The sequence below is a fragment of the Miscanthus floridulus genome, chromosome 10 (assembly GCF_019320115.1).
Source record: "Miscanthus floridulus cultivar M001 chromosome 10, ASM1932011v1, whole genome shotgun sequence".
Classification (NCBI taxonomy): domain Eukaryota; kingdom Viridiplantae; phylum Streptophyta; class Magnoliopsida; order Poales; family Poaceae; genus Miscanthus; species Miscanthus floridulus.
In genome coordinates this window covers 130,782,298-130,804,765 of record NC_089589.1, presented here as the reverse complement: position 1 = coordinate 130,804,765, position 22,468 = coordinate 130,782,298, and the positions used below count along the sequence as shown (strand labels likewise).

At 42.0% G+C, this 22,468-nt stretch overlaps 1 protein-coding gene across 5 annotated transcripts; it reads right to left on the bottom strand.

Annotated features, from left to right (window-relative positions):
• Nucleotides 1–1,768: 1,768 nt before the first annotated feature.
• LOC136487238 (putative disease resistance protein RGA3) lies at nucleotides 1,769–9,935 on the bottom strand. Of its 5 annotated transcripts, XR_010767189.1 has the most exons (4): nucleotides 9,718–9,935; nucleotides 8,326–9,533; nucleotides 2,268–2,713; nucleotides 1,769–2,111 (listed from the first exon to the last, which is right to left on the bottom strand). XR_010767189.1 is itself a non-coding variant. In XM_066484358.1 (3 exons), exons 2-3 carry the CDS (start codon nucleotides 9,496–9,498, stop codon nucleotides 2,037–2,039), a joined length of 1,248 nt encoding a protein of 415 aa, XP_066340455.1. In that variant the 5' UTR covers nucleotides 9,499–9,533; nucleotides 9,718–9,935; the 3' UTR covers nucleotides 1,769–2,036. The 5 variants fall into 5 exon arrangements, 4 of the variants coding, with proteins under 4 accessions (XP_066340455.1, XP_066340456.1, XP_066340458.1 ...); XM_066484358.1 differs by lacking the exon at nucleotides 2,268–2,713; XM_066484359.1 differs by lacking the exons at nucleotides 1,769–2,111; nucleotides 2,268–2,713 and adding an exon at nucleotides 2,722–5,936.
• Between the last annotated feature and the right edge of the window lie 12,533 nt (nucleotides 9,936–22,468).

Genomic DNA, 22,468 nt, shown 5'->3' with positions numbered 1-22,468 from the left:
CCTTCCAAGCCCAGTCCAAATTAAATCCATTTGTTTTTATCGTCCGGATCCCCTTTGTTCGGAGTCGGACTAGCCAGTAGCCATGGAGACCCATCCTGGATGCGCATCATTTGCGTCGCTGCATCATGTCGTCGTCGTCACCGCAACGGCGCAGCCGCATTCGAACTCGCAGGAGTTGGCCCCGAAGTCATCCTCGCAGCCCTCTGAACGCCTTCCTGCGGTGCGGTGATCCGACCACTGGCGTAGTCGGCATCACACGACGTATATACATATACTGCATATGCAGAGAGCAGGATCAGAGACACGCAAGGAGCCATATGGGGAAGTGACTTGACGGGCCTCTCCAGCTCTCAGTCGAGGACGCAAGCGTGGGCGTCTGGCAACGGCGGCCAGCGACGCAGCGGCCCGCACCTCCGTTCTAACTACAGGGCTGCCGTGGTGTTTTAGCTTCGTGAATAACTTTGTGAAGCCGAACTGTTTTCGTGACTCCGTTTGATAAAATAGCTTCACATAGAAGACAAAAAGAATAAAATTACTATAACACCCCTCCTTTTATTTTACCTCGTTTTTTTTCCTCGTCTTCTTCGTGGGTGTCTTCCTCATTCTTCCTGCAAGCCTTTCTTCCAGACGGCGCCTCTCCCGGTGGCCCTCCAGGCGGCCCATGCCCCTCTCGGCGGCCATCTCCCCCTGTAGCGGCTCCCCACCCATCGGCCCTCCAGGGGCCCACGGCGGCGCTCCTCCCAGCGGCCAGCAGCAGCGCCCCTCACGGCGGCAGGCATAGCCAGCGGCGGCACCCCTTTTTTTGTGACTCCAGCGGTGGCGCCCCGGATGCCTTTGCATCACCGCGCGCCCGGTGGCCATGTCTCACACCCCGGTGGCCTGCCCTTCCGGTTCCGGCCATGGCCGCGTGCACCTCACGGCTGCGCACTACATGCTGGCATTCACTGAGAGAGGGCAAATGCAGTCTTTTAGGAAATTGAGGCCCACTTGTATTAGATGAAGCTGGGATAAGCAGCTTTTTTTCATCTCTCCCACACTATGCTTCCGTCGGAGGAGAAAACAACAGCTTCACCCATCAAGCTGTTTTGAAAAAAAGGGTGTTTGGCAAAAAGATAGCTCACAGTAGCTTATGAAGTTGTTGGTGAAGCTATACCAAACAGGCCCTTAATCTTCATCTTCAGCGAATGTAGTCGATATTTGACGACTTGATATGGCTCATCTTGTCGTACTAAGATGAGCTACTGCCTATTGACAAAGACTCGTACAAAAAATGTTCGGATGATGTCAGATTCACCTCAATTCATATGTGTTGGTGTGAATTGGGGTGGAATTTAGTTCAGATTACACTCCAATCTCCGCAACACATGTGAATTGATGCGCATCCGACTATATCCAAACAAGGCCTAAATGTAGTTGTCATTAGAAAAAGTATCTGTTTGCTTTACACGAATGGGCTGGGAAGAACAAGATCATTATGTACATGCTACTTTTTTTCTTTTTCACAAAGATTATGTACATGCTACTTCACGGATATCTTCTTCTTCAAGTGGAATTGTGAATTGGTCTGTCGGGCAATACAGGGTGGCTTTTATTTATTTTTGGTCATTTTGCTTCACAAGTTTTTTTTAGACGATTTTGCTTCACAATGTTAGAACGACCGATTTAAGACAAAAAGAATGACGGACAAATAGTGTCGATTTGACCACCAAAGTCACCATGCTTGGTTCATCTGTTATCCACAACTCACAAGGAAGGCTCGTTCTGGACATTTGCCCTGTCTCCGTCAGAAAGCAGAGCACGTCATAATCACCATTATGGTGCTCCCATGTCTGCTCCCTGTTTATTACAAATCCTGCACCTCAGGTCCATTACTTGTACAAATATACATAGGTCCATTACTTCAATAAAAAACATACATAGTAGATAAAATATAGAGGCCCAAGTAATACAAGAGCGCCTCCGGTTACAATGATTCCTCAGTATGTCATTCGTAGGCCTCTGTACACAGTCTGGGTGTGACCCACCCACCGGCAGCATCAAGCAGAGCAATTGAGCAAAACAAAGTACTGGCCGCTGCAAGCTAGCAGGATGCGGCTCCGCCATAAGGATCCCTGCATATATATTAGTTACATACAGGATCAATGGATAATAATACTTCAAAATTGAGTGCGTATTAAGAGGTACTACTACGTAGTAAGTACTACGACTGCACATGTAGGTGCGGTGCACTGCACTGTGAACCAAAAGTAATGTGGAACACTTGTTACCTGAAAATATTAGTACGTGATTTATTTCTAGTATGGTCGTGCATCAATTAGTCTTCATCTTCTGCGAAAGTAGTCGATAGCGCATGACTTGATATGGCTGATCTTGTGGTACTCACATGAGCTGCTGCCTGTTAACAAGGACTTGTACAACTTCTCGCTGCATGTTAACTTGAAATACCTTGGGGTTACTGTTGTCAGATATTCCGGAACTGTCTCCATGGTGCCGTCCCACATCTCCATGCTGTCGAGTGATGGGACACCTTTTAACACCTCCAGATTTGGGCAGTATAAGATCTCGATTTTCTGCAACTTAGAGAGATCGCTGATCCTTTTCAGCTTGGGGCAGTCGAATACTTTAAGCCGCACGACTGAAGGGAAGTTCTCTATATATGTCAGCTTGTACAGGCGCACTTCTCTTAGAGCATGCCTCCTGCTACTGGCGAGCCCTGGTGGAAGACAAGTGGTGGGAGAGGATCACACGGCAGATTCTGGGCAGTTTTCACCTTCGACTTCTGCTCCAACCTGGTGTTGCAAATCATCGTCACCCCTGGTTTTTGTTCCAACCAGACGGTGAAAATGATTTTCGCTACTGCTTTTTGTCCCAATCCAGCGATGAAATTAATTTTCACCGCTAGTTTTATTTTGAATTGTCTGTGATATATTGTCACGAGCGATTTCAATAAAACTAGAGGTAAAAATGCTTTGAAAAACTACTTTTGTTGTAGTGTATGGGCCCACTCAAATGAATTTAGGTCAAATACATACATCTCCTAATTACTAAATGCTAGGGCTATTCTTTTTACATATTACAAGTGGTACAACTAGGTATTACGAATAATATTACAGTTGTTTATGTTAATTATTTTTCCGTATTTTTAGATGATGGTAACGTGATTGTTAACAAATAATTGGGCTTCGGCTAGTGGCTCACCTAGAGGTGTTTGTGCAACATGTCACTTGGTTTGTGATGTGCATGTGTTGAGCGTGTCATGGTGTTCGTCGGTGATGGCGAAGGTTAAGCGAGGCTGCGAGGGGCTCAGGCTTATTAATCACAGGTGACAAATGATAAGAAAGGGTATGCTTTGACCGAGGGACTGAAGAACGGAGAAAATATAAAGTTGTCGACAACAAAGTTTACTTGTATTTGAACTCTAGAATTTTGGTATAAAGTTTTCCTTAATCCAACTTCAAATGAAAAAATTATAAATCTTTCGTGCAGACCAAGTGATACATTGCTATGGTAGTGATACGTAGATTTTCACTGCGGGTTCGGTTATAGCCACGATCTTGCAGTGGAAAACTGCATATCACTGCCAATTGTAACCACGGACCACTCGCCTCTAGATTCAAAGCAAGCTGCAGTGGTAGTGCCAGTACCGATGTTTTTGGAGTACAGCCTGACCCAAGCCCTGAATCCATAACATGAGGTTATACTTGGGTCATCGTCAACCGCATGGATGGCGGCCTTCACAGGATCACCGGTTGTTCCCTACACAGCCATCACCCTAAAGGTCGAGCTAGCAAGTCATCTAAAATAAATCATTGAGATACATACCACAAAACCAATGCCACATCTTTTTTCCTGCCAAGATTGTCTTCTTTTTTTGAAAACAGTTATGCGTCAAAGATATAAAAATAAGTTTAAGTGGGAGAAAAGGCATGCCGAAAGAATTTAAAAGAAATGGTTTTGTGACTCTGGAGAAACTGGTTGTTTTCATGAACATATCATATTACTTGAGCGCCCTTTTTTGGATGATGTTTACTGTCCTTTGGATCTAAGATTATGGGCTGCACAAAGCACGGTTGATGTCCTAGTTAACAAAGTACTCCTATATATTCAAGCACACATTTTGATATTTAGCTGGATAGTTCCATGAACATGGAGACTCGTTCGACCACCATATGGCCCTTCTATTTATTCCATTATTATGAGTAAAATGGCAGCAGCTCTCCAATCCACTGTTCCTGATTGTGCTAGGCACGCCGTTGGAGACTATGTCCATCGGGGCTGCTGGCTCAATAATTCCGGTGCATGCCTGCTTGGCCAGTTGGCTCAACAATTCCGGTGTCTGAATAATTATCATACTTTAAATACTACTCCTTAATCCCTACATTACAAATTGTAAGTTATTTTGGTTTTTCTAGCCGGTGTCTGAATAATTCCCCGGGGCTGGCTCAACAATTCCGGTGTCTGGATAATTTGCTAGAGCAGTGTACTTTAGATGGAGGCGCATTGGCAGCAGGCGTGCGTACACTAGCAGATGCTACCGTTGTCATTATCAGGTGCAGCAGTCCTGGCTCATCGGATATATTGCACAGATGATCCGGTACATTTGTCACTCTCGGGTGTCCCCTGCACCCAGCTCTCCGTCATCGATGTCCCCTACCAGCTACAGAGTAGTACTAGAAATTGATTGATCCATCGGATAAACGACGGAGACTTAGCCTATCAGTCTTGTTCGTCCCCATTAGACAATGCAATCAGTAATAAATCACCGTCTATACATGTCCTCATCAGTACTATATAACTTGGGGTACTGTTCATTTAACGTCTAAGACAAGCTTTATTTTCCCGACCAACAGCGCCAAATTGTTTGTTTGTATACGTTTGTTTCTCTTTTCTTGATTCCGATGCATATATATTTGTTTGTATGTCTTTTCTCATTTCTTGGTTCCGATGCATGCCAGGTCTGTACATGGTCTCATCACTCAGCCATCCAGTTGGACGGAGGAGAACACCATGGTGGCCCAAAAGTAGCGCAGTTGCAGGTGGTGTTGGCTTTCTGCTATGCTCTGTTACGGTTTCCTTCCGTTCAGAGCAGAGGATGTGTTGGTGCAGGCTACGAAGCAGAGGATTGACATACAGTTCTTGCACACTACAAAGCAGAGGACTGACATACAGTTCTAGGAAAAGCAGAGGACAACCTTGGTTACAGAACGTTTCGTTCATCACCACATGTCCGTTCATTGTAACAATCCAAGGCCTCTATTCAGCACTCTGCTTCACCATATTATAATTCCAAGCGTCGTCCAGCCCATGGCAATCTATACAGAGTCCTGTGTGTCTTTTTTTCCTAAGGGACGGCAAACGCTTAGCCACAATTTTTATTACACAAAGAAATACAAAAACGAGTGCTTGTCCAGTTTTTTGAATGGAAACCGAGCCCAAAAACCGCACAACTGAGTAGAGTGCGCCACTCACCCATACAACTAGATTTTTGGCCAAAGCAACAGCAAGCAGATAGTACCAAACTGATGGCATATCGATTACCGGGATAAATAAAGTTTACTTTAGAATACGAACTAAGCGAGCCCTGCCAAACGGGGGCCAAAGTTTGTCCATCTTTAAAAGCCTCTTGCTCTTAGTGACCCATGTAGCTGGAAGCATCATGTGTTGCCTAAGATGATTTATAATTGTGTACAAGAAAAAAGGTAAAGTTCGTCCATCAACAGAAATTTAGGAGACAATAAATATACAAACGTGACTTGAAGAGGGAGAAGATGAACAGAGGACACAGATCGATATTCTAAGACAATTGACTGTTAACAACTGTGGATGGCTTCTCGTTAGAGGAGGAGGCTGTTTCAACACTTCGTTCAAACACCATATTATTTGACGCCCTGCAGTGCCTGTGCCTGTGTATGGTCGGATGAATGATTCTCCTCCCTCTAATCACACATATATAATTGACGTACGTATAAGTGATCGATGCATGGAGATTAGTGTGGTTATGCAACGAATTGAGGTACAAGCAACAATTAATATCTGAATCCACTTTCGGCTAGTGAAAGGGTGCAAATTAAATTACCGCGGACACTGGAGACATGTACTCTGACACTAATACGAACAATAATGCTTGCCGCGGTTCTGATCCCGTGACGGCTGGCGCTCTAGGTAGGGGAGCACGTCAAGTGTGATTCCTGCTCTATAGTGGCCAAAGCCACCCGCCTCGTCGCCGGAGCAAGCGGCGTCCCCCCAGACGGTGGCGTCTGCTTCCCCGGCGAGTTCTCCGTCACGGCCAGCACCTTCGCTCCGGGCCAGGTCCTCAACTTCGGGAGCCTAGCCTACGTCTCCGACTGCTATAGCGAGCTCCGCCCACTCAAGTGTAATTTGACCATGGTTCTTCTATATGACCAGGACACTTTGAAATTCCTAAATTTTGGATTTCAAAATTTAAGAAGAGACTCTATATTAGTTCAGATAAAAAATTATCATCTACAAAGTTTAGATCCTACTGATAACTACAAATTTTGTATATACCATGTCAATATCTGAGATCATTTACATTTATAGATATTGTCAAAATTTGACAATTTCAAAGGAAGTTTTGGCAACCTAAATAGTTTGAAACAAAGAATTTGTCAATTACAAAGCTATAGATATTATTGAGCTCTACAATTTTGATTATATTTAAAGTTTATGTTCATACGACTTCATATGAAAAAAGTTATGAATTTTTTAGATAACTATTAATTGTTGCACTATAATAGTCAGGGGTATTTTGGTTACTATTAACTTCCACTATAATTGATGTTACATTTCAAATACCATCAAATTTCAAATAGCTAGATTTCATACGGAGCTAGCCATGCACTAAATCTTTCATTGGAGTGAATAATAGCTAACTTGATCCTAGTGTTTTGTTGTTACATTTGATTATTTCTTCTCGATCATAGTTTTACTGGTCTCCTTTTGCTACTCTCATAAGCTGGTGTTCCTAGCACGAATTCTTAGATTTAACGGAACTCCGATCCATATGCCTTCTATCAAAATCAAGTATATAGCCTAGTTGTATAAAGTATGGATAGACAACTAATGGGCTGATTCCAAATGAAATTTGTATGAATGGGTGCAAATCTTGTAACATTAATATGGAGTTCGTGCATTGCACTTGAGCTTTCAATGTTCTCATTTGGAAATTGGGACTACTATGCAATGTTTTCTAGTGGTTAGTTTTATCATGGTTCACCTAGAGGTGTCTTTGTGTTTTAAAGGCAAGAGGTTTCAACAAGTTAGGTTTGTTGTAACTTAAAAGGCATGGCCAGCAACAGGCAACTTGGGGTACATAGTACTCAATCTGTTCAAAATTATAAGTTGTTTAGGCTTTTCTAGGTGTATAAGAAAGCCATGTAGGTGCAACAAAACCATGTACCTAAAAAGCCATGTAGATGCATAACAAAGCCATGTAGGTGCATAACAAAGTCAAACGACTTTTACTATGTAATATAGAGATAGTATATATATCTAGGTATATAACAAAGCCATGTATCTTAAAAAGCCAAAACGATTCGTAATTTGATTGGAGGGAGTACTGGATTATCCTTATCTGCTACAGCATACTAGATGCATTAAAATATTCATTTTTAGTTGAATGGTCAATAAACCGAGTGAAAAGTCATAAATGTGTCCACGGCCCCACTGGTCAGGTAATTTGTTGAAGAAGTTGGCACCAATATACAAATATTTTGTAGAGGTTGGCAAATATGATTTGCAAAGGCAGGTGATGCAACTGCCTTTGACTGAGCGGTTAGATTTACCTCTTTCTCCAACAACTTTATGAGCATTATTGTGGAGCCATTAAAAGTAGTATCTCATTAAGTACTCCATACATTCCAAAAAGTTGGCAGTTTTATTATTTAAGTCAAACTATTATAGGTTTAACTAAATTATATAGACAATTATCAACATTTATGAATTGAAATATATATAATGTATATTCGTTTCTCTAAGTTAAATCTTATGATAATAAAATTGATATCATAAATACTGATACTTTTTGTTGATACTAAATAAAATCAAATTTGAGATTGGTAGACTTCACACAGAACTAGACGTCCACTCAGTTTCTCGATGGAGAGAGTAATTAATAGCTAACCTTATCCTAGTGTCATTTTGTTATCAAATTTGATTATGTCTGCTAGATCATAGTTTTGCTGGTTTCTTTTTGCTACACTCATAAGCTGGTGTTCCCAGGAAGAATACTTAGACTACAAGACTTCATAGGCTTTCTATGAGTAAAGCAGGTATCCTACTTGTATAGAGTATGAAATGACTAACCTGATCAGGCTGTAGCTGTTTCTTGAGCAAGGACCAGGCATCATCATTGTCTAGAGGCCTGACAAGGTGTTGGTGCAGGGCGGCTTGCATCTGCTGTGGTAGGATTGCAGATCTCGTGGTGACAAGAACCCGACTTCCTGGTTGTTTCTTGCTGGCAATTCTAACTGGGTCCTTAAGCACATCGTTCCATGCTTTCTGGCACCACACATCATCCATCACCAATAGAAACCTGCCCATAGTGGAGAGGGCGTCGATGAGGGCGTCTGTCAGAATGCTCTTGTCTTGCTCCCCATCATGGTTTCCCCTAGCATGCTTGATTGCTGTCCTCAGTAGCTCAGCCTCATCAAATTCTCGAGTGATGCTTAGCCACATCCTCTTCGTCTTGAAGTGCTTTTGGATGGCTGCATCGTTAAAGATCTTCTGAGCAAGAGTAGTCTTTCCCATGCCGCCAGTGCCAACAATAGACACGACTTTGATGTCGTGATTCTTGTCATCTGCGGTTAGCACTTGAACGAGCTCCTTTGTATCCCTCTCTATCTGCTCCCCAACTATGGCCGACTCATCGACACGTGAAATTGTCTTATAGCTGGATAACTCCGCACCAGCGGTTTGGTTCCTCAGCTCCGGTTTTGAAGAACCTAGGCTGATATCAAACTTGAAGTTGTTGGCCTCTTTGAAGATGCCTTCCAGCCGTTGGTTGAGCTCCTTGATGCGGCTGCCCATCTCGTGGGCGAACACAGGATTCCGCAAACAGAAGAGGAATCTCTGGAAGAAATCTTGCATCTTCTGTATGCCCCCGCACGTGATGAGGCTGACGATGGGGTTCCGAAGGCACACCAGCAGTGGCTGGCAACAAGCTAGCAGATTCTGCTCCCTGTTGCCACCTTCTCCCAGTTCCAGTTCCCTGCGCTCCTCAGCCTCCAGCTGACAGAGCTCCATGATGTCGGTGGCATCGTACATGGCGTCCTTCAGCTTGTTAACACATCTTTGGACACTCTGGTCAGTGATGCGCCTCCTTTCGGCATCCGAGACAAAGGCTTTGAGACTTTCCATGGTGCCATCCAGCTTGGTGATCTCGCCAGAGACTCCCAAAAGCATGGACACCTCTTCTTCTGCCATGTCTTTGATCAGCTTCTTCACGTAGGGTGCCAAAGCATCCAGGACGGCGGCCATGCATGGCTGGCTCAAGCTAAGCTAGCGTAGGAAACCTGCCAGTAGCCGAATTGAATCATCCGTAGTCATAGACCGATCAATAACAAATTAATTGAAAAGCTTAACTGATTCATTAGCTAGATATGCAGCGATACATGGATGGATGGAACAAAACATGACTGTAGCTCCACGCACCCCACACACACAGTGTAAGGAGGCGAATAAACTAAAAATGCTCACCTCAACTGCTTTATTCGATCGATATTCAGCAACCAGTCCAGTACAGTGGTGAAGAGAATTAAGGAGTAGATCCAGTTGGGTTTATATAGGGCTAGATCCAGGAGTAGCAAGTTTGGTTTGATTAACCGCTTTTAATTAATTGTACAGATGACAACTAGTACAACAACTAATTCCACTGCAAGTTGCCTTAGTTTTAGACCAACCAACCACTGCACTCTGTTCAATCAGAGCATCCTTCCATATTTTAGACTGTTGAAACTGGCGGTTTCAGACAACGTGGGGGAGACTGAGACCTCCGCCCGTCGGACGTCGCCCTTCGGCGGAGGCTCGGGTTAGGCACGACAGGAGGGCGTGTGGTGAGATGGCACGGAAAGCTAGGGTTTCATTGATTCATTCCCCAACCAACCATTTACTGTTATAAGTGTTCCCTATTTATAGGGCTCAACTACCACATTCACAGAGTTTACAGTAGTATTCCTCAACTGCTACAGTACATTCTTAGGATATTCCTCTACTCGCCTTCCGTCACGGGGGTAATCTTGCCATGCCGCCATCTGGTACTGGGCCCGCATGATCAACCGGCCCATCGGGCCTCAAGACTCGGCGATGGGCTTTAGGGCCTCCGCCGTGGGTTTCCGCTCTGTCCGGCCTCAGGATTCGACGATGAGCCTTCGGGCCTCCGCCTCTGGGAGTGCCAAAGCCGTAGGCCTCCGGCATTCCAGGATCGCCGATCTCCTGCTTGGGTCTTCGCCCCGACGGGCGGAGACCATGCTGGAGCACCCGCGCAGTCCACGAGCGCCCTCATCTGGTTACCTGCACATACCCAAACAATGGTCCTGGTCAGTATGGCGTTGATGTGACTTCCTGTCCCGTCGGCCATTCTACGGTGTCGAGCCGTCGTCCGGCTGAGATTCCGGGAGTGGTTGACGCATTAATGGGACGTGACGCGCTGTCGGGAAGACTGGTCGAGGCGGAAGCAATGGGTTGCTGCCGAGCCAACTTCGAGCGAGGCGGAGAATCGTCATCTCGTCCGAGGCTTTACGCGCGGGGCCTCGGGCGGGGTGGAGAATCGGTTCCCCGTCGAGGCCCTCTGTGCGAGGCCTCACGCGAGGCGGAGGTTTGGCAGGCCGCCGAGACCTCCCGTGCGAGGCCAGGAGCGGGGCGGAGAGCTGGCGGGCTCGGACGAGGCCAGGGTTTAACAAATGGCTTACCCTTTGGCTCTGTTATTGATGGGGTTTAAGTGATTCTTTTGGTATACGCTCGGGGTACCCCGTTTTATGGTACCCGACAGCGTTCTATCTCAATATTTCCCATATATTAATAGTACATCTTTTAAAATTCTAGCTCGTGCGAGAGCACGGTTTGTGGACTAGTAATTTGCTAGACGAAAGTAAGGAGAGCTCGTTATTTGTCCATACTAATACATCTGGACTAGAAAGGGCAATTTTAAATTTTATCAAATCAAACTATCTTAAATTTAACAGAAAGACATATAGAAAATAATAGCAATGCAACATTTATGATTCATCCTCGCCGAATAATATGTGTTATTTCTCTCATGTCAAGAAAGCGTAGTACTAGAAATTGCGGTGCATGCCAGCTATCCGTCCATGTCACCTACCACCAGCTACAGAGCTAGTAGTACTAGAAATTGATTGATCCATAGGATAGACGATGGAGACTTTGTCTATCTCAGTCTTGTTCGTCCCCACTACTGCATTAGACCATGCAATCAGTAATAAGTCACCGTCTAAAAATAGGTCCCATACCTAGAAATTCCGGTGCCACCTATCTGTCCATGTCACGTACCAGCTACACAGTAGTACTAGAAACTGATTGATCCATTGGATAGACGGAGACTTTGTCTATCAGTCTTGTTCGATCCCATTAGACAATGCAATCAGTAATAAATCACCGTCTATATAACTTGGCATACTGTTCATTTAACGTCTAAGAAAAGCTTTATTTTGCCGACCAACGGCGCCAAATTGTTTTTTTATATATGTTTGTTTCTCTTTTCTTGATCCCGATATATATATATATATATATATATATATATATATATATATATATATATATATATATATATATATATATATTTGTTTGTATGTCTTTTCTCATTTCTTGGTTCCTATGCATGCCAGGTCTGTGTATGCTCTCATCAACCAGCCATCCAGTTGGAAAGTAGGAGTAGTAAATTGGGGAGCAACCGAGCAACAGGTGAGGCGAGCGACGCGCGATCAAGTTCTACGCTGGGCCATAAATTTCCAGGACTAGCAAAAATGAGGGCCAATTCTTAGCAGGGACAGATCGTTGTAACACCACTGCCTGACTTAGGATGCCCCCTCGGTCGATACTCGATACTATGGGTCTCGCAAGGGAAAATAAAAATGCCAGTCCTGCTCACGATGCAAGCGGGCCGCTCTGCAGAGCTCTGCAAGCCGCCGCTGCTTGCCGCAACAATCATTTGCGGGCTTTGCAGGCATCTGCTACCTGCAATCTGCTGGCCGGCAAGAACCCACTAGGCCTAGTGGTCAAACCTGCAAAGCCTAGCAGGGCCCGCAAGGACTTTTTTTTTGAATGAGAGAGATATAACACTAGTGCGCTGACTCTGCTCACATTTAAATATCACCAAATCATATAAAAAGCAAATTAATATTGAAATATAATCACACTGCAGGAATAAGTACAAAAATGACTGAATCATGTTACAATCACAACGGAACAGCTCCCTTTGCTTTTCCAATCACAACAGCCAAAAGTGCAAAAGAAATGAAACAGTGGTTTCCTGAATTGCAGCAGAAAGAAAACCAAAAGTCGACCAATCTTTGGAAAGACATATCAGTTCTGCTATTTCAGTCTGAATTAGTCACTTGAGTTTGTTCCAGGTGGATGGTACATATCAGTTCAATTTGGAAGAGCTTATTCCAAGACTCTGCAAACTTTCTCAAATAGTAAGGGACGAAAAGAAAGCTAATGCACTCCGTGCAGCAGTTCTGCAATCTCTCTCTGCTATGGTAAGTCTCCTGCACAGTATGATGAACAAGTTATCATTGTATCTATTCACTATGCTACCATGTTCTCCTCAAGTAATATTAGTTGCTGTTTCAGCTCAGATCAAAAAACATAAAGAAGTTGTTAGTGGACCCACGATCTGGCAAAATTTCTTGCAGTGCTAAAGTATAGCCCAATCAAACTTATTATGATTATTCTCATCACAATTAGGTGCATTTCTTAAAGCTCTGTTTATAGTCGTTGGCACTGTTAGCTAGCATCAATATTCTTCGCTAGCATCATCTATGTAAAAATCTAGAAAGTTGTTAGCTAGCATTCCAATCCAGATTTTCCAAGAAACCCTTTTTAGGAAGAAACATCAATATTCTTCACTAGCATCATCTATGTATTTCAGTATATAAAAGAGTGTATGACATCATCTAAGTTTCACATATTTCAAATTCTTAAAGGAAACGGCACAAGTCCATGAGAAGCTAAAACAACTGCAAAATCAAGTGCGCACTTGAATTACCAACTGATGCAATGCCCATTGTTTTAACACACATCTGACGAGGTGACCATTCCCTAGCAAATAGCAATAATGGATCTAGAACTTAAGGGAACCAATTGACGAATTCAACTATCATGTACCTCTGCTGTAACAAGAGTTGTTTTAAGATTGTTTAAGATGTAAACTATCACTTGAGATAAGATGTAAACTATCATGTACCACAGCTCTATCATGTACCTCTGATGTAAACTATCATTATATTTCCAAGCACTAAGCAGTTTTAATAACACTCCTACCAGCAAACTTCCAATATAAAAAATTCTAGTATAGAATGAATGTACTCACAGAATGACATAAGTTCTTATAATGGCCAAACAATGATAACCGGGTAAACCCTATGCCAGATAATGCACAAATATGAGCAATAGCTTTCTAGAATGACATGGAACAATGAATGAATCCAATAAAATCAAAAGAAACATTGTTGCAGTCACAATATGGAGACCTATCCTTAGTAGCTGCATTGTTAGAAAGAAAAGAAATAAACAGGACCTTACCAGAGATGTGCTACTGATATAAGTCATTGGAGCTGCTATCCAAGCTATCAAATCAATTGATATGATATCTAAATAAGAAGATCCTGCAGTTCGAAGCCAATCTTGAAAACATAATAAAGCTTCAACCGTGCTGCCTGCAAGTCTGGTCCTGTGATCATTGATAATACGACCACTGGTGCTGAAAGCGGACTCAGATGGTACCGTGGAAGCAGTAACAGCCAAGATATCACGTGCCATGGCAGCCAATGTTGGATATACTTAGATGCGTGCATTTTCCACCAATCTAGAATGTCTAAACTCTCATCATCGCATGGGAACAAATCATCACGCAGATACCTATCATACTCGCTGTTTTCTTGGTATCCTGTATTGTTCATCTGACATGGTTCAATTTTAAGGGATACACTATTCCTACTGCCATGACAAAAGAATATCCTGGACTATTCCTACAACAGTCCAGCAATCCAATAAAGTTACACTAGTGATTTATGAGTACTGGTATGCCTTCACAACTACAGTGTGCAATTTTGATACTTATTAGCAGCAGCAATGTAGCATGATGAACCTGACTGAGTTACATTATATCCAGTAAGTTGAGCATTTCTTATTCATTCAGTGTATAAGAAACCGTAATCATATCATTTATAAATATAAGCAAGGATTGTCCTTAATTAGTGAATCATTTCTGTTACATAGTAGACTGCAGGCTGAGTAGTGGGAGTAGATTAATTAAAGCAAGGTAAATTAAAGAAAGGTAACTGCAGGCTATAGTATACACTACACGGATAAATTGAAGCAAGGTAACAACAATATCAGCATGTTATTCAGACAAACATGGAGTCAAACATTTTCCTTTCAAAATGGAATCAAATATTTATTAACAGGGAGTCAAATATTTATTAAGAAAGACAACAGCAAACATAAGACGGATGTAGCAACAACAACAACAACAAAGCCTTTCAGTCCTAAGCAAGTTGGGGTAGGCTAGAGTTGAAACACACCAAGAGCCCCAAGTCACGGTTTAGGCACTTCAATAGCTGCTTTTCAAGTACTCCTATTCAAACATAGATCTCTAGGTATATCCCAAGCTTTCAAATCTCTTTTTATTGCCTCCCCCATGTCAATTTCGGTCTTCCTCTACCTCTCATCATATTATTAGCTTGGCTTAGGACTCCACAATCCACTAGTGCCTCTGGTGGTCTCCTTTGGACATGGCCAAACCACCTCAACCAATGTTGGACAAGCTTTTCTTCAATTGGTGCTACCCCTAGGCAATCACGTATATCATCGTTCCGAACTCGGTCCACTCTTGTGTGACCGCAAATCCATCGCAACATACACATTTCTGCAACACTCAGTTGTTGAACATGTCGAATCTTTGTAGGCCAACATTCTGCTCCATACAACATAGCCGGTCTAATCGCCCTTCTATAAAACTTGCCTTTTAGCTTTTGTGGTACCCTCTTGTCACAGAGAATGCCAGAAGCTTGTCGCCACTTGATCCACCCTACTTTGATTCTATGGCTAACGTCCGCATCAATATCTCAATCCCTCTGTAGCATCGACCCCAGATACCGAAAGGTATCCTTCTTAGGCACTACTTGACTTTCCAAACTCACATCTTCCTCCTCCTGTACAACTCCACCAAAGTCGCATATCATGTATTCGGTTTTAGTTCTGCTCAATCTAAAACCTTTAGACTCAAGGGTCTGCCGCCATAAATCTAGTTTTCTATTTACTCCCGCTTGGCTTTCGTCCACTAATACTACATCATCAGCGAACAACATACATCAAGGGATATCCCCTTGTATGTTCCTGATAACCTCATCTATTACCAAGGCAAAGAGATACGGGCTTAAGGCTAACCCTTGATGAAGTCCAATTTTAATCGGGAAGTAATATGTGTTACCATCGTTTGTTCGAACACTAGTCACAACATTGTTGTACATGTCCTTGATGAGAGTCACGTACTTTGATGGAACTTTATGTTTGTCCAAAGACCACCACATAACATTTCTTGGTATCTTGTCATAAGCCTTCTCCAAGTCAATGAAAACCAAGTGGACGTCCTTCTTCTACTCTCTAAACCGCTCTATAACCTGTATATTAAGAAGATTGCTTCTGTGGTTGGCCTTCTGGGCATGAAACCAAATTAGTTTGTTGATATTTGCGTCGTTCCTCGCAGGCGCTGCTCGATGACTCTCTCCCATAACTTCGTAGTGTGGCTCATCAACTTAATTCCCTGATAATTAGTACAATTTTGGATATCTCCCTTGTTCTTGTAGATTGGTACCAATATGCTTCTTCTCCATTCCTCAGGCATCTTGTTCGATCGAAAGATATCGTTGAACGTATTGGTTAGCCATACTATAGCTATATCCACGAGAAATGTTTCATTAATAAACCACATAGCAATAACATAACACTAGGGATTCCCTTTAAATTATATTAATACTCCCTAATAATGAATTTCATAAGTTGTTTTGAAATAACTTCATACATTGTAACTGAAACTTTAAATTATATCAATATTGGTAGTTTTTATCACTTTATGATATTTAAATTAATACTACACACATATAATTCTGTGATATAACAAATTCAACAAGTTCGGTGATAGAGCGCACTCTGAATTTCAACTTAATTAACATGTAGAAAACAATATTACTAAGTCCTAAACTCTTTTTAATAAAAATAAATTTTGAGTAAAAATAAAAAACACTAGAGTTTCTACTTAATATGTGGAAAAAATTGTACAACTTGGTTAAATGTCGAAAGCTAAACTATAATTTGTGTAAAGTCAAAGAAAGGGATACAATAAGAGTTTATATATCTTATGATTAGGTTTAAACTAAATGCACTTCATGCTAAAAAAAATATAAATACTAGAAATGCTAACTAGAGGATCTTAATGGAGCCTCCATGTTAATCCTCATGAGACATAGAAGGAAAATAAAAGATAGGTCCTAAAAATTTCTCACTAAAGCATCAATTCGGTATAACCTAATCACTATTGATAGGTATTGTATCTATTCTATTTTCTAAATAATTACCCACCTCTGCTATTACATAAAACAACATAAAATAACCCATGACTCTATATTTAAATTACCCACATATGCCATTAAGAAACATGATCTAAAGTAGACCTAAATTTGCATCTAATTACCAATGTACTCGTATTACAATAAATAATTTATGTAACCCAATTTTCATCTCATTACTAAGAAAATTAAATATCCTCTCAAATATACATCTAAAAGATAATCAATATCTTCTATTAAAAATTGTTTAAATAACCATAGAGCATGTAGACGATTGTACATTATCCACTTCTGTCAATATTAATATATTAACATTTGATTAATGTAATCATACACATTGTGTCAGCATGCATGAGCTATAAATATATATGTTATGTTTCATCATCAAAATATTTCCTTAGCAACTCATATACAAATGATGCTAACAAATTTTTTAAAACCGTATTAGTAACCACGACATAATTCATATAGGCTATTTCTTTATCTATATTTCTTTATTTTAATTAAATATTTAACACATCTATATTGATAGTATAACCATAGGTTATATAGTAACAATGATCCTAACAAATTCAATCATCTTAACAATTGTGGGAGACTACTAATGGCTATGTTTTTTTGGCCCTTTAACATTACTCTATAGTAATTCGACCATCATAAGGCAAGATTTTGAGTTCTCCTGAGGTTAGCACTACTACCCCCATCCGAGATCTCATTTCAAGGTCTATCTTTTATCTTAGGTGACATGGTGCAAGTTTCAAATGATTGCATATGCTATTGTAGTATTTAGGATTGTACTATATAACCTAAAATTCTTATTTAAAAATATTCTGTCACACCCAATTTTAAGGATAAAATTGAATGCATAAAACTCATGTGTGCCCAGGGATCAGTCACACACATAAGCTGACAAATTACAGAAAGTATCATCATGGTGTATCTTACATCACGATTAATACCATCACATAGTCTTACACAACACAGCGGAAAATAAAAGATAGCTCTCTCGTGGTAGCTCCAACACAGGGACGGTCAACTGGTTGACCACAAGCCTAAAAGTCCTCTGGGAACTCCTCATACTCATTGGCATTTGTTACCCATCCGGGATTTTTATCCAAATATAGAAAGTAAATAAGCGTAAGTACTTCCCGTACTTAACAAGATAACATGGGGTTACGGAAGCTCAAAAAGGATGACTCTGGTTTACTGTGGTTAGCACTTTTAGTAAGTCAAGATTTTATCATCAACTATTATCAAGTTATGCTTAAACCCCAATTAAACCCACATGACCAGATATCAGAATCAATTGTTTCATATTATCATCGTAGAACATCATAAATGAACAACAATAAATAACCAGTTATTCTGTGAGTTTTCCGGGCCGCTCGTGACCGTGAGCACGGCTGTTATAATAATTTGTAACCCTCTACAGAGGTTGTGCATATTCACCGTGAGTCGTGATTCCCATATGTCCGGGTTAATTACTCCCATATCACTGCCAAGGTGAGCGGGCGGGGTACACTATGAAGCCATTTCATAGGTTTCGCTAACAAGTTAGGGCCGCTAGGTTTCCTCGGCAGGCACATGTAGGAACCCCCTTTCCTATGGCACAAATCCTTCGCGACTATACACATAAGAACAGGGGCAGTCCTATACCCAACGTGGCAAGCCCCTTTTGCGCCATAAAGGTAAGCTCTAACAAGCTAGAAAAGGTCATATTACTAAGCTAAAATCAGAGCCATGTGACCCTCACGGTTCCACTGTCAGTCCCAGCTTTTGCCGACAGATAAGTCCTTATGGAGGGCCGATAGCATCATGATCGAAAGTCATTAGCTGCTTCACCCTATAATTCAGTTGTTTAAAAGCAAATTTTACCTTTTCGTTCCATAGAACCATTATTCTTTATGTAGATCATGTACCGTTACATTGAGCGCTAGCAACTACCCATATGAATATAACCCGTAGGAGACAAAGGAAACAGGATATTCAACCACTAGGATGTCCTTACGGGTATCAGAATTAGACACATGCCAATGAGTAATTAATAAATGGTGAATAGGATATCAAGGTAGATCCCATGCTATACTTGCCTTGGTTAACAAACTCCTGCTTGTCCTGCTGGTCGTCAAAGAACACTTGGTCTCCAACGTTCTCCTCACCGTCTGAACACGACCAAAACGGCAACATACAACATTTCAGGAACATTCATGCAAAGCAAACAAACCTATAGTTAGAATAGTACACCAGCAGTATAGAAAATAGGATAAAATGTTTATGAAAAGAATCTATGTCTCTCTACGATCACGTCAACGTGAAGTTCACAAAAATCGGAGCTAAAACGTGAAAGTTATGATTTAAACAAGATTTCCTATAGCAAATTAATTAAGTAAACCTAACTATGAAATTTAAAAGTTGCAAACATGGTTAACAGTGGTATTAACACGTAGATTATGCAATTACGAAACTAACGCAAGTGGAATGGGTCAAATCGGATTTAAAACGAAGTTTTTATGAGCAAAACAAATCCAGTGGCATTTCTGTAATTAGAATGAACTATTTTCGAATTTAAATAAAATCAAATTTGGAATAATTAAACCAGCCAAGGACTACGGGTTCAATATAACAAAACTTGGGGGTCTCTTTAGCAAAAAGGACCCGTGAAGGGGTATCGGCCACCCTGGGCCATTGGATCACGGTTGGACGGCTTAGATTAGAGCTGAGGGAGAGAGAGAGAAGGCTGGCGGTCGGAAACAGTGCCGCCACGGCGGTGCTTCCATTGCCGGCGGCGAGGAGGTCGCCGGCGCGATCGATACGGGCCCTACAGGCCACGGTTTGCCCATCCGAGAGCACCGGGGGAGAGAGGAGGTGAAGGCGACCTCGCCTAGGCCGAGAACGCGGCCGGAGGACGCGGCCGACGCGGTGGTGACCATGGCCGGCAACGAGAAGGTCCCTGGCGCACGCGGCTAGGGCCCTAGAGGACATGATTCAAGAAATTGAATGCACTGAGAGGAAGAGGGGATCAAGGCGGAGATCCTTACGGCGTCTATCAAGGCAAGGACGAACCAGGGACGGCGAACGGCGGGGAATGGCGGCTCGGGGACGGCAGACCGCGCGAAGGAACGGACGCCGGCGGTTGTAGCTTCCGTGCGCTCGGGCGAGTGCGAGAGTGGAGCGGGGGAGGCAGCAGGGAGGGCGGCGACGGGGTCGGCTTCGTTTATAGAGGCCGGGGCACGGGGGAAGACGCTCCCACGACGCGAGGTGGGTGCGGGCGGTGGTTGCGCAGCGGCGGTTCCGCCTTGACCGCGCGCGACGCGAGAGGTGGGCGACGGCGCCGACAAGCGGGCCCAGACGGCGCGGCAACGGTTGCCCGCTCGAGTGGGCCGGCCCAAGAGGAAAACAGGAGGAGGGGATAAAAAAAGAAGAAGGGCGAGCGGGCCGACGGGGGAAGTTGGGCTAGCAGGCCGAAAGCGAAGAAGGGAAGGGGAGGGAAAAGAATTTTCTTTTCTTTTTCCAAATCAAATTTCCAAATTCATTTCCAAATGATTTTTGAATCCTTTTGAGTTTAAATCAAAACCACTCAACATATTAAATACAATGCTACAGCATGAGTGCATCAACATGTATATATCCTTATGATTGATTTTAATTTCACAAAAATTATTATTTTCCTATATTTGAATGCACACATAATAACATAGATAAATCAAATTTAACTATTTTAAAAGAATGCAAATTTTACGGTGTTACATATTCCAAAAATGATAATTAGTAAAAGATACAATAAGCTCAAGAGTTTTAACTTGAGGAAAATATCTGTAGTTGTCCATAAAAATAAAGTTAAAAATCAAAATTCAGATTCATGACTTAATATATGTGATCCAACAAGGGTCATCATAGTTAATGACAAGGATTAACTTATATATTTTTTATGTGTAAAAGTATGAATACACATAAAAAATATATAAGTTAATCCTTTGCAAAAAATTAATTAATAAGTTTATGATCATTAGATATAGACTACAAAGTATCTATTATGTCTATTTTGTAGTAAATAAACAAAGAAAAAATATACAATTTAATATAAGTAATTTTCTATTAATCGAATATATTAAGAGTGTGGATTTTTGGCAGCCGGTGTAGCTACGCACCCTTGTGCAACATCAAAATGAATCTATTGAAACATCCAGTTTAAACAACTGAAACACTTGAAACATGCAAATGAAACACCTATAACATCCGCTTGACATAGTCTCCTGCAACATCTGGTTGAAGCAACTGCAACATCCACTTTGAACAACTGAAACACTTGAAATATACAGATGAAACACTTTATAAAACACTTGAAACATGTAATTATAACTATTGCAACATGTCCGGACTACTCGATACGATCGTAAATTATAACTATTGCTTGTCGTAAACGATCGTAAATTTTCAGCCGGAACAGTATTTTTCTCTCATACAAACCAGCCAACAGTACTTTTTCACGAACCAGCAACGATACGAACCAGCCAACCGAACAGGAATTTAACAGAAAGACATAGAGAAAATAATAGCAATGCAACATTTATGATTCATCCTCGCCGAATAATATGTGTTATTTCTCTCATGTCAAGAAAGCGTAGTACTAGAAATTGCAGGGCATGCCAGCTATCCGTCCATGTCACCTACCATCCAGCTACAGAGCTAGTAGTACTAGAAATTGATTGATCCATAGGATAGACGATGGAGACTTTGTCTATCTCAGTCTTGTTCGTCCCCACTACTGCATTAGACCATGCAATCAGTAATAAGTCACCGTCTAAAAATAGGTCCCATACCTAGAAATTCCGGTGCCACCTATCTGTCCATGTCACGTACCAGCTACACAGTAGTACTAGAAACTGATTGATCCATTGGATAGACGGAGACTTTGTCTATCAGTCTTGTTCGATCCCATTAGACAATGCAATCAGTAATAAATCACCGTCTATATAACTTGGCATACTGTTCATTTAACGTCTAAGAAAAGCTTTATTTTGCCGACCAACGGCGCCAAATTGTTTTTTTATATATGTTTGTTTCTCTTTTCTTGATCCCGATATATATATATATTTGTTTGTATGTCTTTTCTCATTTCTTGGTTCCTATGCATGCCAGGTCTGTGTATGCTCTCATCAACCAGCCATCCAGTTGGAAAGTAGGAGTAGTAAATTGGGGAGCAACCGAGCAACAGGTGAGGCGAGCGACGCGCGATCAAGTTCTACGCTGGGCCATAAATTTCCAGGACTAGCAAAAATGAGGGCCAATTCTTAGCAGGGACAGATCGTTGTAACACCACTGCCTGACTTAGGATGCCCCCTCGGTCGATACTCGATACTATAGGTCTCGCAAGGGAAAATAAAAATGCCAGTCCTGCTCACGATGCAAGCGGGCCGCTCTGCAGAGCTCTGCAAGCCGCCGCTGCTTGCCGCAACAATCATTTGCGGGCTTTGCAGGCATCTGCTACCTGCAATCTGCTGGCCGGCAAGAACCCACTAGGCCTAGTGGTCAAACCTGCAAAGCCTAGCAGGGCCCGCAAGGACTTTTTTTTTGAATGAGAGAGATATAACACTAGTGCGCTGACTCTGCTCACATTTAAATATCACCAAATCATATAAAAAGCA

Excerpts from the sequence above, each read along its gene's own strand:
- LOC136487238 (XM_066484358.1), bottom strand. The coding sequence starts at position 9,498 with ATGGCCGCCGTCCTGGATGCTTTGGCACCCTACGTGAAGAAGCTGATC. Across the intron at positions 2,112-8,325 it reads AACAGCTACAGCCTGATCAG|GGATCCTTATGGCGGAGCCG; the intron begins GTTAGTCATTTC and ends ATATATATGCAG.